This window comes from Molothrus ater, chromosome 5 (genome assembly GCF_012460135.2).
Source record: "Molothrus ater isolate BHLD 08-10-18 breed brown headed cowbird chromosome 5, BPBGC_Mater_1.1, whole genome shotgun sequence".
NCBI classification, from domain to species: Eukaryota; Metazoa; Chordata; class Aves; order Passeriformes; family Icteridae; genus Molothrus; species Molothrus ater.
Window position 1 is genome coordinate 68,263,205 of NC_050482.2, and position 17,790 is coordinate 68,280,994.

Below are 17,790 nucleotides of genomic sequence, written 5' to 3' on the forward strand. Positions count from 1 at the left end.
AGATCTTGTTAAATCAGAAGCAGCCCTCTTGCCCTGGCTTTGAGACCTAGGGAGTCTGTGTAACTCCTTATTTCCTCTGCTCCATTGCACCTCCTGTACAAGCTTTTCATTTTAAACACTTTCTGCACTCTCTTCCATTTTGCTCCTTTAGTGGAGAGCTCTCTTTCCTCTGATCTGGTCTCTGAAGCTGTGTGTCCTTTTTCAATCCCCCTCATTCCTGAAAAATGGCCTTTTCTGAGATATTTACAGGATCTGAGTCAATATTTTTGTGTTTGTCTTTGTAAACAAAACCAGTCATTCTTAATCCTAAAGGAGTCATTCAGTTTCTGTGCTGTGGGCTTCTCTCAGAGGAAAATCAGTGATTCTGAAGTGCACTTCCACTCATGACATTCTTGTATGTGAATTTGAAGATTTCTTCCATTCAAGTTCTTGAGTCACCTTTCTCATTTCATTATAAACTGCCTCTCAAAATATATCCACCAAGGTAATTTTTTTAATCATTCTTTCCCCAGGGGAACTTTACCCACTATTTAAATAAGCAGTGGTCTCATTCTCCCTCTCTCTCTGTTTTTTTTTTCCCCTCCTCCCTTCAGAAGTGCTGAGCTGTAATTTTTGTGAATTAGGCCTCCCTGTTGCACTGTGCTGTTTTGGATATCATGCTTGTTTTCATCAACTATTTTTTATTTAATTTTTTGCATTGTTTTGGAATTATATTTTGAAGAATAATCTCTATTATATATCCAGACTTGTTCTTTGGTCCACAGCACAGTTTCTGGATGTCTCTGGACCATCTGTCAGGCTGATTTTTTTCAGGAGAGATCAGTTCAGGTTGTCTGGAAGGGCTCCCATTCACTGTGTAGGCATTGTGAGAAGCGTTTTGATTTCAGGGCTGTGGATCTCTACTGAACAAACCAGAACTGAAACAGGCTGGGGAGCTTTTGCTTTTTGGGGAATGGCACCTTTCCCACCTGGTGATGTCAACATGTGATGGTGTGGTGACTGCACGTGGTCTGAAGAGCAGATCTATTGTTAAAGGATCCTAAAGTCTTCAGAGCAGGTTTTTTTGTTTTTTTTTTTCTTTTTCAGATCTTCCTGCTGTATAAAAGTCTCAATTTTGGAAGAGGCTCAAGGGTAACTGTTGTTACAGCAAAAGCTGTGGTTCTTCTGTGCTGTGGTTTCTTAGGTGTCTGAAGCAGGATGTGCTGCCTGTGGATCACTTTGGGATGGAAGAGGCAGCATAGATGAAGTGTTGACTCCAAGTTTATTGTTTCCTTTGTATCTAATTTGCTACTTTGGTTCAAGCTGCAGCAAAGACACAACTCAACCTTTCTGGTAAAGCCTTTCAGGCGTTTTTAAATACAAGGAGCAAGAGGCAGGCCTGCCATAGTATGGTCTTCATCAGAGAGCCCTTTTCTGTTTTCAGTACTGAATGAGTTTCAGAAACTAGAGTTTCTAAAGAGAATAGCCAGCCAATTTTACACCAATTCTTTTCCTTTTACAGCTTTGAGTCTGGTGGTAAATTTTTCTTTGCCAAGCTACCTACTCCCACAGCAACCATGCCACAGCACAGTTCTAGTTCTGTTTATCCTCAGTAACCAGTGTGCAACTGCTGTTAATCTGAATTCCTTCTCAGGGAGGAGGGATTAGAAGTTAGCCCAGGCATCTTGAACAGCTAGACAGGCAAGTGCTTTTCTTTTGCTTTCTTGGTTTATTATTATTATTATTATTATTATTATTATTATTATTATTATTATTGCCTCATTTGCATATTGTTTTTTGGTTTTGGAACCTGATTCTTTCTTTAATCCCAAGGCATTTCCAGTGCAATCCCTAATTCTCTTGAGAGGGTCCAATTTCTCTTCCTTGTATTTAGCATTTTGCTCATTCTAACTGCTTTAAACTTTAAACTTGATTAAAAAAATCTTCTAAATATAACTGTGTCTCACATTACTAAATTATCTGGCTCTTTCAGTGCCTGTTCTGTAGCACAGTCTTCCTTGTGTGCTTTTCATTTACACATCCATTCTGGTGGCCAAGAATGGGCTACTGCTTGTTTGGGAATGACTCTTTGAAGTCCTGGAGAACATAACTTGAAGAGTTTGTCAGAAACCCCTGGATAGCCTTATTTGATCCCTTAAGTTGACAGCATGTTGGAGGTAGTTATCCAGACTTGGCCAAACAAAAAGAGCTAAAACATGTTGATTAATCTCAAACATCCTTTTCATCTCTTGCATGGTTTTTTCCCCACTTCCATGTTGTTGTTTGAGATTTTACTTTCACCATGTTACTTTTAATTTCTCTCTACATTAGTTTTTCCCGCAGATCTTATTTGGATATTTGAAAAAAGCAACAAAACAATTAGAGTGAAACAGGGAGGAGTTTTTTGGCCAGGTGTTGCTGTTAGGTGTGGATTTCTGGTTTATACTTAATAATGTCTGGGTGAGAAATCCAGGACAAACAACCATCTGTTCTTCCAATCCCTGCAATGAATGTGGAGTTTACTCTGTAGACCAGATGTTTTCCATTGATGTTGGAACAGTAAAATTAATTCGAGGCAATTTTGGTCACTTTTTCTGTGTTTCAATTTTTGAGAATCACAGTAGCAAATCTGTGAAAGCAGAGAAAATATTCATGGGAGGCTTTGGGAAAGGGAGACTCTTCAGAACTTGTCTTTTCACCAATGTTGTGGTTAAGGAAATGTTCAGAATCTGTCAAAACATGAGACTAATGGTCCATTTCTAACTTCCATAAAAATCCATAGGCTCTGAGCCCTGACTTACACTTCCAAGCGTGGGATTTATTTTCTGTGGGGTGTACTCCAGCTGTTTTGTTCTTGTAACAGCAAGGAATTAAGAAGGGCTGTGGAAAACTGACCTGTGCCAGTTGACAATTCCCCTCCACCCTACTGAGGCTTGCTTCATCTTGTTTTTGGCCTACACTTTCAGCTCGAGGTGTAAACTCAAAATCTAATATAGAACTTGATCAAAATGAATTAAATACCACAAATATTGGGAAAAATTAACTGTGAAACGTACTGTCATTGAAAAGCATCAGTACACCTCTGACCAGTGTGTTTAAATGGAACCACCAAACAATGGGTGAGCATTTTAGTCAATGAAATGAAGAGCTGGACTCTTCAGAGACTAGAGGATGGCCACTCTTAAGTTTAACCATCCTGCAAATAGAACAAATTAAAACACAATTTCAGCTAACAGACACTTGCCTGGTCTCTGACAACTTCTGTCCTTTTCAAGTTTGTGACTTGGATTACTAAGAGGCTTGTAGAATTGAAGGTCAACCTTCTATACACATCTGTGGGGGCAAAAAGTGCAGTTTTTTATTAGTCCACAACCCAAGGAAATTATAGACTCAGGATAATTCTAATTCTAAATGCAACTTTTTCATGTGAATGATACAATAGACTCAATAGTCCAGATTATTTAAAAGATAAAAAAATCAGAAAATAGAAGCACCTTTAGTATCATAATGAAAAAAAAAAAAGGGTTAAATAAATAAAAAAATAATTCTGTTTTGGGGCAATGGATAGCCCAAAAAATAAATCCCTGCAGCCACACCAACTTGACAAAAACCTGTGTTGAGGGACTGCTTGTTTTGCTTGCATGGGAGCGTGACCGTGGCAGGTCAACAATTTTTGATAATTCTGTTTTGGGGCAATTGGTAGCCCAAAAAATAAATCTCTGCAGCTACACCAATTTCACAAAAACCTGTGCTGAGGGACTGCTCCTTTTGCTTGGGAGTATGACTGTGACAGGCAGGAGTGGGAAATGCCACTGCTGGCAGCAGGCAGGAGCTGCACTGAGGCACAGCTGGGCTTACTCCGCATGGTTATTATTAAAATAAGAATGCAAAAACCTGGATATTGCTTCAGGATTGTTACATAATTCCTTGTTACGCGTGGGTTCATGACCTGTTGCATGTTGCAGCCTTATAACCCAACCAACAACCCCTTTCCTGTTCCCTGACAGCCCTCCTGGCTCCCCCGAGCGCAGCACAGCCACCCCGATGGCGTCCGCTACTGCCGTGCCTGTAGGATTTCACTATGAAACCAAATACGTAGTGCTCAGCTACCTGGGCCTTTTAGCACAGGAGAAGCCACAGGAGCATCCTCCTCCTCCTCCAACTCAAGGTAATATTTGCATATTCATCTCTAGCCATTTCCGTGTGCAGCTGGGTTTGCAATTAGTTCTTGGGGTGTTTCTGCAGGGGTGCAGAGCGTGAGCCTGATGTTCAGTGTAATGAATCTCTTGGTTTGTTCAGTGAAAAACGAATAAGTTTCAGTTTAAAGATGAGAGATGCTGATGGAAACAAAGCTGTTTGTGTGTAGATTACTGTTTTAATTTGAGCTATGCCAGGGCTGACTGGTGTTTGGGAGGCAAATAAGTGGTTTTAGTTGTTGTCTTGAGGCTAGGATATATATTACCTTTGGAGGGATATATATATTACCTTTGTTGAGCCAGCATGAGAATTTCAGCCCATGCCTGCTATTTTTTTGGGACACAAGTGGAAGTAAGCAGGGGTGAGGTGATGTTTATTGGCATAAACTGAGTGGTGCCTTGAGCAATCTCCTGTGCTAAATAGTTTTGCCCTATTACACTGAGGCTGCTGTTGTCACTCCGTGCTGGTGCAGAGATGTGGCCTGTGCTACTTGTGTTTGTTTATTTATTTATTTATTTATGCAAAGTCAAGGGCTGCACAGAGTCAGATGTTTCTTCCACGACAGGTTTATGGAAAAAAGAGGGTAAATAAATAAATAGAAGGCAGAATTAAATAAGTTTGGTAGATTGTGTTTCACATAAAGCTAGGATATAAAACTGTTCTTTATTTTGTGGTGGCAAGCACTTAAGCAATGTTGTTTGTCAGGATTGCCTGTGTGACTTGTCACTTCTTAATGATGTTTTAGTCACTACTAGTTCTGTGATTCAGAACTTATTCTGATGAAAGGAGACTTGAAAAAAAACCCAAACCAAACAGAGACAGTCTTCAGAATCTTTGTTTTCTTTGAACAATCATTTAAGAATGCATATGCTGTCATTTACTGAACTTACCTGTCATCAAGTGAGAAATTCCTGAAAAGAAAAGATTATGGCAGACCTGCTTTTCTGCTTGGTACTAAATCACATAGCAAATATTATATTATATGTAATTCATTAAATTAATGTTATGTAATTAATAAACTGTAATTCATAAATACCTTTGTGTATTTAAGGTATGTTTGCTACTTCCATTTTGTCTGCATCTGTGGTCCATGAAAGGAGAGGCACCTTAGCTGTTTCATAAAACCCTTTGTTGAAAAATGTGCTTATTTTAGCAATGACATCTTATTCTGAACATCCCACCCATTTATAACTGGGCTGTAACTGGAAATGTATTGAGTACATATAAAGGTTCAATGTGTAAGAGTCTGCTTTGTTCTAGAAATAGAAGATTCAGAAAGGGAAATGCTAGTCTTAAAGCTTTTAAAATGATTTGGCTGTAGTTACCTTTGAAGTATTTGCAAATTGAGGTGAAACCTTTCATTTTCAGAATCAGTTGATTCTCATTACTGGAACCTCTAAGCTTCTAATCTGAATTTCAGAGGTATATTTAAACTCTCTAAAGAGGAAGCTACAAATTCTTAAATTAAAATTTTGTAGTGACTTAAGATTTTACTTCTCAGATATTGTTCAGATGTGTTAGCTTGGGTCACAGCAGCCCGTAGTTTGATTTGCTACTGAAATACTCTAAAGCATTCATACTTTACAACTTCTAAGAGGAAATCTTCCTACATTTTCCCCGCCTCATTTCCCAAACCAAGCAGTGACCACAATGTCTCCTCTCCTGATCATGTTTCACTTTAATTAGGTCTGTCTTTCAGTGGTTTTGCTGTTTTCTGATCTTTATTTTTAAATAATTTTGCCTTACTTTTAATTTGCCTACTCGTTTCTCACTCTGTATTGTAATGCTTTGAATGGCCTTCATGCTGTATTGAACTAAGCAAATGCTTTATCCTTCTGCTTCAGGATTTGTTTCATTCTTTCCTAACTCACTTTTCCTGGTGGTGCTTTTCTGCCTTCCATGCTTTTGAGTGGTTTCTTTTGTGTGCTAGCTACGTTTTAAAAATCCCTTCTCCCACTTTTGCTCACCTTGCTAGTAATGAAGCAGGTTTTGAGGTGCACTGCTGGGCTGTGTGTGGTTATTCCAGAGTTCTGTGTGCATCCCCACTGATGACTGAGCAGTTTACATACCCAGTGAGCGTCTCCTTGTTTTTTGGCACCTGGCTGATGCCTGCTGGCTGTAATCTGCAATCCCCAGGAGGGGAGCACAGCCCATAATGGATATTTCCTGCCCTGCCTAATGCACTGCTGGGAGGTGTACTGGGTGTTACAGTCCCCAGTGTGAGCTGAGAAACCTGGTGGGAACAAGAGATGAGAAAGCTGGGAAATAGAAATGAGCTGTTGTCCGGAATCCCATCTTGAGGAGGAGACTTCTGGGTTTGGTGACAGACACAGGAGGAGTAGCAGGAGCACAGCATTCCTGCCTGCCAGTGTGTTTTCCAAGCACTGTCACCAGTTGTTGATTCAACACTTTGAGTGATCCCAAATTCCTTCCATTGTAGATTTCTGTGGCACTTCAGAATGCTGGTCAGGAGTCTTTCTACTCTACGGCTGAACACCATTGATTTGTGAATTGAGAGGATTCCAATAAAAAACACCTGTCCTTAATCTTATTTTGCTTTCATTTGGATGTTGTGCTGACAGACCTTCCATGGGAAGCAATGAAGCAGCAATTTTACCTATTGCCTGTTTTCCTTTCCACTTGCAGAACAAACTCCTGTATTTTGTGTTTCATTCATATGAGGTCTTGACTAAGGTTTGCAGCACCTTCTCTTCACTTATTTTTCTTAGATCCAAGTAAGACTGTACTCCTGGTAAGTTTTCTGAATCATATTCAGTGTACTGGGAGTAGCCAGGAAGACAAGTTTCAGCTTGCCCTGGTGGAGTTGAGCTCCTTGTCTGCCTGAGAGGGAGAGAGAGGGACTCCTCTAGAGGGCAGTTCAGTGCAGGATCCCAGTTCCAGCCACCTTGTGTCACCCACTGGGGGATCTTCTGCCTCTCCACTGCATGTGTACCAAACATGGGAGATGAGGAAAAAAGGTGCCCTAGGTGTTGGTAGGGTTTCTGTATTTCCCTTGAGTCTCCTTCTACCTCAGTGTCCCAAATTTTGGTGAAGTTTTGACACTCCAGTTAAACTAGAAGGTGTATCTGGTGGGTCAAAACCACCCAACCAAAAAAGTGATCCTTCCCAACAGGAGTGGTACTGTATTATCTCTGCCAGAACTACCTCTGTTACCACCTTCTGCCTCTGTTTTCCTGCATTTTGTACTACTTTTTTTTTTCTGGTGTATGTCTTTCTGTTCAAAAACTGAGATAAGAATAAAATTTTAAGATAGATTGATAGATTTCCAGTTAAAACTTCTCATTGTTTGTAGGTCTAATGTGCTTTGTAAGACTGATGATTTTTGGAGGATTTTTTTTTTTCAGTAAATAAAAAATTCAGAGAAATTACATAGAAAATTACATTGCTGTGTTTTCTTTTGGGTCTCTTGGTTGGTCTTGGTTTTGTTGCAAGAAGGATGGCTTCAATTACAAGCACTAAAATCACTTCTGGCTCCAAGCAAACAAGGTTGATATAAATCAACACCTGATGAGGACTTGGAAATTTTTATTTTGCTATCTTCTTTTCAGCACAGGGACTGAAGAGAAAGCCATCCACAGTTTTCCAGACTCTTGAAGAAAAGACACTTTTACTGAGCAAGCTAATCTTTAAACATTATAGCTCTATAGGCTTCTGTAATGGATTTCAGTGTCTCCAGAGGAAAATCCAGCAAATTTAACTGGCCGATGCTTAGAGAGCTTTTTCTCATTAGTTTTTCCAGATTAATGATTCTGCATAACAGTCACTGCAGTTTATTTAAAGCAAAATCCATTAGCAGTATATTCTGTTACTTTTTGGTAGGTGAACACATCAGATAATTTGATAAAACACATAGAGTAGCATCACCTGTATAAGTCAATGTGGTTTGAGGCAACAGATGAGTACCTATATTTAAAATGTGTGGAAGCCCTCAGTACCTATATTTAAAATATGTGGAAGCTCTCAGTTGTCTGTTCTTTAGATTGTGCAGAGATGCTTTGTATTTTTTCAGAACTCTTTTCATACCTATAAGAACTGGTTCAGACACAGAAAATAATTATTAAGTATTGGAAAATATCTCTACACTTTTCCCCCTGAAGTCACTCTCATTACAGAAGCTTCCACTCTGCTGCAGTTAGTATTATTAACTTTTCCAGTGAGTCAAAGTACTTTGGTCTTGTGATTCAATGTATTTATATTATAAATGTTTGTTTATATTTTATCAAGGAGTGACTTTTGATGTATTTCTCTATTTTAATCTACTTCCCCATTGCTTGACATCATCCCATGAGCTTGTGGCTACAACAAACACTGTGAAGAAAATTAGGTTTTCTGTGTTTTTCTGACAGAGTGAAAAATCTTAAATAATCCCTTAGTTTCCAGAGCATCTGCAAAGTTTATAGTCAGTGCCACTACTGCATGGTGACATAGGTTAGTCAAGAGGTGAGCAAGGTTTTGACAGTTTTACAGTTTCCCTGAGGTGCATGCTATCCACAGCACTTTAATCCAATTATGGTCCTCAGTGTCCTTTCGGCCATTCATTGTCTTTTTGGAATTACCATATGAAGTGATGCATGGAGTTAGTGATCAAGCCATTTTCCTGGTTTCCCACACATGGTACCTACTGTTGGCTTGTAGGAAACTGTTTTTAGGTTGGTTTTGGGCTGTTTGGGCTGTAAAGATTCACATTGTAGGTCAGAGCAGTCCAGTTCATGGTAATAAGGAAGTTATTCTCTTAAATGAGGCAAGGAAAAGGAGCTTTTTGGGGTGTGAATTCCCACTTGGTTAAGCTTCCTCTCTGCTCACAAAAAAAAATAGTGTTAATTGGCAATATCTTGTATCTTTTTAATATTTTAAACTTTTTCAGTTCCTTTTAAGCTGAGCATTCTTAGAGTTTATAAAGAGCTTCTTTTAAACATCTCTGAAATTGAGGGCTACTTCTATGTGTGGCAGTCCATGGTCTGGAGTTTGCTGGTGTAATGGATGTATTTTCATTAAAGGAAACAGATAAATACATTTGTAAAGAGATTTTGTATATCTTTTTCACTTCTTAGAGCTTACAGTAATTTTAGAGTGTTACTTAATGTTTTAAAAAATGAGAGATGTTAAAGAAATATTACAGTCATGCTGAAAGTAAATTTTTAAGTCAACTGGACAGAAGTTAATATAGAGACCTAGGAGAACTCAAAAATGAAGATATTGTTAAATAAATTACAGGCATGAAAGAAAAAAAAATTCAGGAGCAATCTGTGACATCAGTGGCTTTCTTTTCCAATCATCCTTCATTCCCTTGGACTCCAAAGGCATAACATCTTTTTAGTCTCTCTTTATAGTCCCTGCTGTCCCTTGTTAGCTGAAATTTTGGCTCAAGCACTGTAGAGTGAGGTGTGCAGACTGTCTAGCTCTGATGAATGACTTCCATCCCTCCTCCTCCTGAGATCAACCCTGGCAAACAGGTTACTCTTGTATTGCTACTGAGCTTCTGGAGTTTTACTGAAGTATTACATTTATTTAGTAGTCAGATGCTCCCTGATGCAGTGCTTGATGGACTTTCAGAACACATTTTCTTTTGCTTTTTAGGTTACTTCCAGATACCTGAAACCCAAAATCTTAACAGGAACATAATTGTGCCAAAGTGAACATTTATTCCATAAAAAGAAAGTAGAATGCACTAACTTGGTTGTGTAAGACTGGCTTGGGAAGAGCCTTGCAGAGTTGATTTACCAAAAGCCCAGAAGAGGCAAACTCATTTCTGGAGCACAGGAAAGCATTCAGTACTTATTATGGCTCTTACAAACACCATTTCTGGTGTGACCATTTGCATCTTTGACAATGAAAATATATTCTCACCTAAAACAAGCTGGTTTTACTGTTTTCATCTGCCTGTTTGTGACTTGGAAGTTGGATAATTGAGAAGAAGATACCCCTCACTTAGGACCTTTGCTGTGTGCAGTGTTTGCTGGTAGCAGTCAATATCCAGGAGATGCAGAAAGCAGGAATCCATTCTTTATTAGGGGAATAAACAGTGCAAAGTCACTGCTGTGGGAGGGGTGGGGTTTTGATGTTTTGGCATGGCTGAATAGTCAGGTGCTCTCAGAATCAGCAGCTGCTGCAAAGTTGTGGGTGTTGGGAGATGGAAACCATGGAGTGCTGTGCTGATTATCTAAACAGCTCTTTTGTACACTGGCAGCAGTGGAATTTCTCTTCCTTCCATTTTCTGGGTGACTTGTTATCAGGTATGACAGCTTGTCAGGGGTGATCATTGTCACATTATTCCTGTGAGAATGGCTGCTCCTCTGTCCTTCCAGGCTCAGGGAAAGCACAGGTTCACACAAGGGCTGAACTTGCACACACTTGTTGCACTTGACTCCAGAGCAGGGACTCCTGACAGGGACTGACAGGGCATTAACCAAAAGGAGGAACAGCTTGCTCCTCTCTGGAATTTATTACTCAGCGTGGCAGAGATGCTACTTGGGAAGGGATTTAAGAAGCTAAGTAAAGTTATTCTGAACATATGTGGTTAAGTCAAATGGAATTAAAGTGACTGGTCACAGAAATATATGAAAACATTTTATACTGACTTAAGCATACATTGGTTTAGAGGGATCCTTGTGCTGAGTTTTTAAGCATTAACACATGTTCAGTGGGTTGATACTGTGGATTTTTAACATCTTTTTCAGTTGTAGGAGACCTTGAAAGCTTATTGTCTAGTGTATTTTTAATCACAGAAAATGCACAGTGTACTTCACTAGTGTGTAGTTAACCACACATCTGTGTGTGTTAAGTGCTTTTACAGTTTTTACACACCCTTTTATGAAATTCAGTGATTATATGTGTCCATTGTGGAAGAAAAGGGAAGGCAAGACAACACTTAAAGTGAGTTCCAGCAGAGAACCAAACCAAAGGAGACAGGCCACAAAGCTGTCATTCACGAGACCACCAAATTATGATTTAGTGCCTCCAACCCAGGAATGAAAAAAGATGTGCCAGACAGCTCCCCTGGCTGTTACAGGACTTACCTGAAGATATGGGTGTGAAGTGAAAGTGATGAGGAGGAAATTGAGTCAGATGGCACCAACATTACAGATACAAATCCTTTCCCTTTTTGTTTTCTTCACTGAGTGAAGAATGTCTGTAGAGCAGAACATTGTCTGGGTGTCTGGGTAGAACTGTAGCCCTGGGTGTAGGTGCAGAAAGGGTGAGAAATTCAGATGTCCTGAATACCTGGGTTTATTTGGAAACAGTTTTGTGTCTCTTGGTACAGAATAATGATTAAGATGACTGAGAGTCTGTGTAACCCTGACTGATATGGCTGAAACAACTTCTGTTCCCAGTATCTAGAGTCAGCACATGGAAAATGTATTTGTGATCCCAAACCATGACATGGGAGTTCTGGGGATATGTAGCCATTTCAAATTCCTCAATTTCTTGGTTAAGAGAGGAGAATTGACAACTGACTGACAATTGTGAGGTCCTTTGCTTCTAGTCTTGCTTGTGAACCCTGTGTGGGTTGAGCTGTGGCCTGTGGACTCCTCACGGCCAGGGAAATGATGCACAGTTCACAGGCTTCAGGATTCTCAATTGATGTCATTGCATAGTTGCTCTGAGAATGTTGTAGATTTTGTAGGCATCAATATAAATTTTATATTTTGCTGCTAAAAATCAAGCTTATGCCGGTCTGCTTTGTTTTGGTGTAGTTTGATAGTAAATGCATTAGGTGTGATGGCTGATTGTTGATGTGCCTTGGTTTGCTTCTGGTCTTAAATGGAAGACGTTGCTGTTAAAGTTCCTGTGTATCCTGTTTGTAGCTTTACAGTTCTTTTTTTTATTTTATTTTTCATGATTTGATTTTTATTTGAAGCACCAGTTCTACCTTGAATAGGCCTGGAAATTTATCTGTTTCTGGGTTCGTGTAATAAAACTTTCGTAGTAAGTGCTCTGGAGGGATCATACTTGCTGCTGTCTGAAATCCAGTGTTCACCTCAAATTCCTTTATACTTAATATTTCAATACCATCTTCCATTTTCTATCTTGTTTGAAACATGGAATTAAAATATTTGAATGATTTCTCTGGTTTCTTTCAGGGACTCAACAACAGCTTATGGCACAACATGCTCTGGAGAAAGAGGCTTTGGAGAAGATTAAAATAGAAATCGAGGAGGAGCTAAAACGTCTTGATGAAGAAATCTTGGAAGGTGCTCTTCAGGTTTTCCAGTTTCAATCCATAATCTCTATGCACTGTAATGGTGGTTAATTTGTAACAGGTACTCCAGTTAAAGAGATTTTTGAATGCCTTGAATCTCTTTATCCTCTTCCCCCCACAAGATTTGTACACATTGCCACATGGAGTAAAGTAGTTAAACGTTACCATTTGGAGTGGTGGAGCCTGGCCAAAGCAAACAACTGGATGAGATTTAATAGTCTACTATAAATAATGAAAAGTAAGCAACCCTTAAAGCTGCTGCACTTGATGGCAGAAGTCCTCAGGAGCTGATATGTCAGGGAGTGTGCACTTAAACCTTCAGATTTCTCCCTTCCACAAGGTTTATTTTTTGTGATATGCTTTGACCTGGAGATGTGGCTTTTATAGGACTCCCAGCAAGGAATGATTTCAAGCCCATTTTTGCTTTGTATGTGTGTTGCAAATCAGAAATCTGAAATAGAAACACTCTAGAGCTGTTTAAGTTCTTTCATATGGAGCTTTCTTAGAAGTTTTAAACTGAGAAGGGAAAGGTTATATGAACAAAATAATATTTTAAAAACTGATACTCTAGTACTGATGCAGAGATGTCCATGTGAGGATCAGTTCACTATGAGAAGATGCCAGGGTTGGCATCAGCTTAAAATGGGAGAATAGCTGCACATTCAGCAAACTTGCTGCTTAGGATGCAATTGTAAAACAAGAGCTGGTGGGGAAATGTAGCTCAAAGTCATCTCTGCCTTGTAAGTAGCACTTTCAGAATGTATTTGGACAATTTTACTATGATTTGTTCATTGTATGCTTTGACTACAGAGCTGTGATTTCTTTTGTCCCTTATGTAAACTGTGTAAACTGCTGGGATAAGAAATCTGAGTCCGTTGATGTTCTTCTGTGAATCTGTTTGATTTTGTGTACCTTCTTCTCTCAGCATTTACCACTACAGGGTTTGACTGCCACACTTCCCCAGTGTTCAGCCCTGCCAACCCAGAGAGCTCAATAGAAGATTGCCTGGCTCATCTGGGGGAGAAAGTGTCCCAGGAATTGAAGGAGCATCTGCACAAAGCACTGCAGAGCTTGCTTAGCAAGTGAGTTTCCATTTGCTTTTTCAAAGGTGTTTCCTTTTGCACTGTGTCTGCTGCTGGAATGCTGAAGTTGGGACTGCATCTTGTATTGCATTTCCTTCTTTTTCAATCTTCCTTTATCTGGCTGGGTGTTTTGTTTTGTTTTGCAATGTAATGTGCAAATACTTCTTTGTGGTATTTGCCCTTTGCAGCAATGTAAGTTCTAAAATTTTTCTAAGCTTTTGTTGCTGAATTTTTGAGGCTGCTTCAAGCAGTTTGAGTTGCTGCCATTGCCAGTTTCATTAATGCTGGGCTGTAGCCACATTAATGTCCTTAGCCTTAGAGAGTGGAGCTGAAGGTTTGTTTGTGGTCTGGCCCTTGATGAGAGGGAGAGTCTCCTGGAGAGGATGGTATTACAAACCTTGTGACCACCCTTCAGGTGCACATCTGAAGCAGATGTGGGCCCCTGGGCTAACCTTGGGGCCTTAACATCTGTCCTGCCAGCTTAAGCTTATTGTGTAAATAGCACATTGCAGTTGACGTGCTAGTACCTTAATTAATGTCTTTGCAAATTGGTACAATTGTTGTGGTTGCTTGGTTTTCTGTTATAAATGATGAGCCTGCAATTAATTGGATCTACATGAACTACTTGAGGCTTTTCTGAGTGACCTCCAAAATGTGTTGGTAGAGAGCTGGAGTTGGAAGGTGCTGCTTTAGGAAGAGTTGCATAAATGCAGCCATGCATTTAAGGGGTTCTAGTTTGTTGATATTCTGATGTTCTAGGCTGTCTAGGTTTTCTATAGGAAAATATTTGCTTTCTAAGTAATTTTTTGTTTATGCATGTACATACATAAAGTCAGAAATGCCTGTGAAACCGTGTTGCCTTTTTCTAAGGCAAACTAGAGTTACTGTTTAATCTCTTGATAATATCCTTCCTGCAGCTGTTCCTGCTCTGCTCATCCCACTGATTGATTTAGATTTGGTTTCAAAGAATTAATGTGCCAAGGAAGTCAAGAGAATGCCCTTAAAATGACAAACCTAAATTATGTTTTCCCCACTGTGCTTTAACTCAGTTCTTTTCCGCCTGTTGCTAGAGTAGTGCTATTTCATGCAATACTTATTAACTTGGCTTTTATTTTCCTGCCCTCTGATAGGCATATAAACAAGTGTTAGGGTACAGTAGGCTGTTAGATCCTGACAAGTTCCTGGAGTTCAATAAGCAATTTTCTCTGCAATGCCAGTTACCACTGTTTCCATTAAACTGAAGTTTGAACTTGCCTTTTGTAATGGTCTGGGCTGACAGTTGCTTTTGAAGCAGTGCATCTTCTGCTGTCACTTGGCAGAAAGCCTTTGCTGCTGTTGACTCTTAGCTGCCAAATGATCTTGGAGGAAAGAGCATTGGAAGACAGGAATTTCATCATCCCAATTCAGAGAGGTAGAGATGTGATAAATCTAGAATAGAGGTATCTACTGAAGTATGAAGGGGTTTTGTGATCAAAAGTGCTGTTTCTTGCAAATAAAGGTTTCAACTCTGACATGTTAATATAGTCAAACAGTCTGTATTAGTCCATAGCATTTTACTCTGCATTGGCCTCAGCAGGTATGAATTTCTTAGTCGAATTTTCTCTTTAAAATCCTAGATTATAAAAAAACATATGCAAGAGCTTAGAAATGTTCTAGCATATCAGACAACCTACTTATCTAATGTCTTTTAAGTTGTAGAGTATCAAATTATTAGGAAATTCACCAGTTACATCAAAGTGTACAAGTGGGAGAAAGGTGATGCCTTCCTGACCCTGTCTGGTGCTGGTGTTTTATGTCCTGAACCACAAGACTTGGTAGCTCTTGAAAATGACTTGCTGTAATACATGTGCAAATATTTTGTTCTCTGGAAACTGAGAACTTTGTTTTATTCATGTTCTTTTGTTTCCTTTTATAACTTTCAGTGTTGGTTTAACTTCTGCAGGCCGGTGACATATCAGGAGTATCGGGAGCGCACGCAGGAGGCATCTGCTCATGCCAGTGGGTGGAGCAAGGTACCACATCAGTCTCTTGCACTTGGATGTGTCCTTGGATATGTCTTTTATCTCCTTGATGTCCATATTGTTTGTACTAGCTGCAGCTTTTCTTCACAGAGGGCCAGAAATAGAAAGAACTTGGTTTTAGTATGAAATAAATGGCACTCTCAGAGTGGTAGATGTGCACATAGCGGGTAGTTTTATAGATAATTTAGCTAGAAGTTGCTGAATTGAAGTGTTAGGTCAACTTTCCTTTAGTTTGGTAAAATGGAAAGTTAGACATGTTGCTTGACTTATTTTTTTTTAATTCCCAAGAGAGGTTAATTCGTGCAGCAGTTTTGGAATGAAATCTGAGATGGTTTTTTCATAACACTTCTCTACTCTTTCTCTGCTTCAATATCAGGTTTAAAATAAATGTAAAAAAGAGGGCTGAACATGGTGAAAATAAAAATTGACAGTATCTTCATGATATTTAAATTGTTCAGAAAACATAGGGATGGTGTTCCTACCTGATTTCAAGAGTAGTTACGTCAAATGATAGGAATCTTCTTTTTTAAACAAAATGCAAATCTGTAAATGAATTATCTTAAATTACTTTTAATGTAGAATGAGTAGATTACTCTTCCAAGATTCATCTTTCATTAATCATTCGAATTCATCACTGTAATCATTCTCTGATGGGTTCAGTGGGCATCAAAAAAGAATGAAAGAATGAAATAACTACTTGAAAATGTAGTCACAATTTGAGTGTTAAAATGTAGTCTTTTTCTTAAAATGTAGTCTGAAATCTTTTCCCCCCCTTTGCATTTTTTTTCAAGAAAAACTTTTTCCTGACTAGATTTCCCTGCTTACTTCAGAAACTGTTCATCTAACCAAGGGTGTGGGCCCTTGTACAGCAGTTTAATAAACATTGCATGACAAGTTACTGCCCATGGCTCCAGCAATTATCATTGCTTTATGTGTGTGCTCTTTCAATTTGTCATCTTGTGATTCACAGCATTTTGGTTTAAACAACCATGAAATCTGATTATCAAGAAGGTGGCTTAAGCTAGCACATTTCACTTTTCAGCTGGTGAAAGCTAAAGCCAGCATAAAACCAGGCATTGTGGCTCAGCTGGCAAGGGAGGAGGTGCATGGGGCTTCTCAGGTCAATGTGCTTTGCGTCCCCACCTCCTGAAGATGGATGAATCCTCCTGGCTGGATGAGTGGGCTGCGTTTGGGGCTTTCTGATCCAGCCTCCTTTGCTGCTGCATTCCTGCAGCTCCTGGGGCTCAGGATTTCAGTCCCCATCAGTTGTGGTGGAGAGCATCATCCAGAACATCTCTGTCATCAACTCTGCTTGCCTGTAACATTTGCTGCTGCAAAACACACAGTCCATATGAAAATGCCATAAAAGCAAACCAGAGGGGAAGTTTTGTACCCCAGCACAGCATCTGTTTGTATTGTTTTTCTGGTAGCTTGGAGCTCCAGGAATGCCCAGCAGTTCCTTCAATAATCTTTGTTTTGAGGAGATGAAGTACATTTATGTTGGTTTCATTTCCTTTTAATTTCCTTTATCATTTTAATCAGAATTGTGTTTTGTAACAGAAGAAATCTGGATACCTTTCCTGCCATCCCAGCTCAGCTTAATTTTTACTCTGAAGAAGCTGTTACAAAAACACGTTCATGTTGAATTCTGGAAAGGACGAGGGTCTTCATCTTCTATTTGAAATAAGGCTCTCATTTAAAAAAAATTCCAAACCACCTCAGACAGGGCAAATTGAATTTCTATAATAAAATGAACATAATTTTTTTTTTAAATACGGCACTGCTGAGTTTTTATGCTTTTTGCTTAAAACTGATTAAATACATATGTCCAGAATGCATAATCCCACTGTTGTGCATCATCTGAAAGGACAACAGATACTGGTATGGAGAGCCAGTTGAACTGGTGAGTAGGGTAGCAGTTATCTCAGTGTCCCATTCTTACTGATTAAGGGGGGCAAAGAATAGTGCAACAAAAATCTAAGAAATAATCATGTGAAGAATTGGGTTAATTTTAAGTTGAAATAGTCAAAAGGTACACAGAACTGCAATAATTTTGAATCTAGTTTCCTCAAAAAAATACAGCTTCCTCTGAACTTTCTTTGTCTCTTTTTTGTGTACATTTAAATTTGTAACATTGTACAATGGGATTGCAATAGTGTAGTGGACACAAGAGTTTCATTTACACAATCAGCTATCTTCTGATAGCAAAGTGGATCTTATAATGATTCCCTAGAAGTTTTCTCCTGCCAACTTTTTTCTCTGTGTGTTTTTCTTCAGTCAAAATATAAAT

The 17,790-nt window shown here is 39.2% G+C and overlaps 1 protein-coding gene across 1 annotated transcript in view; it reads left to right on the top strand.

Annotated features, from left to right (window-relative positions):
- BCL2L13 (BCL2 like 13) overlaps positions 1–17,790 on the top strand; it is a 39,310-nt gene that overhangs the window by 2,206 nt on the left and 19,314 nt on the right. Inside the window, exons 2-5 of the mRNA XM_036400631.1 lie at positions 3,987–4,147; positions 12,279–12,389; positions 13,323–13,479; positions 15,422–15,491. Of these exons, the coding sequence (XP_036256524.1) occupies positions 4,024–4,147; positions 12,279–12,389; positions 13,323–13,479; positions 15,422–15,491 (462 nt within the window). The 5' untranslated portion in view covers positions 3,987–4,023. The remainder of the gene's footprint in view (positions 1–3,986; positions 4,148–12,278; positions 12,390–13,322; positions 13,480–15,421; positions 15,492–17,790) is intronic.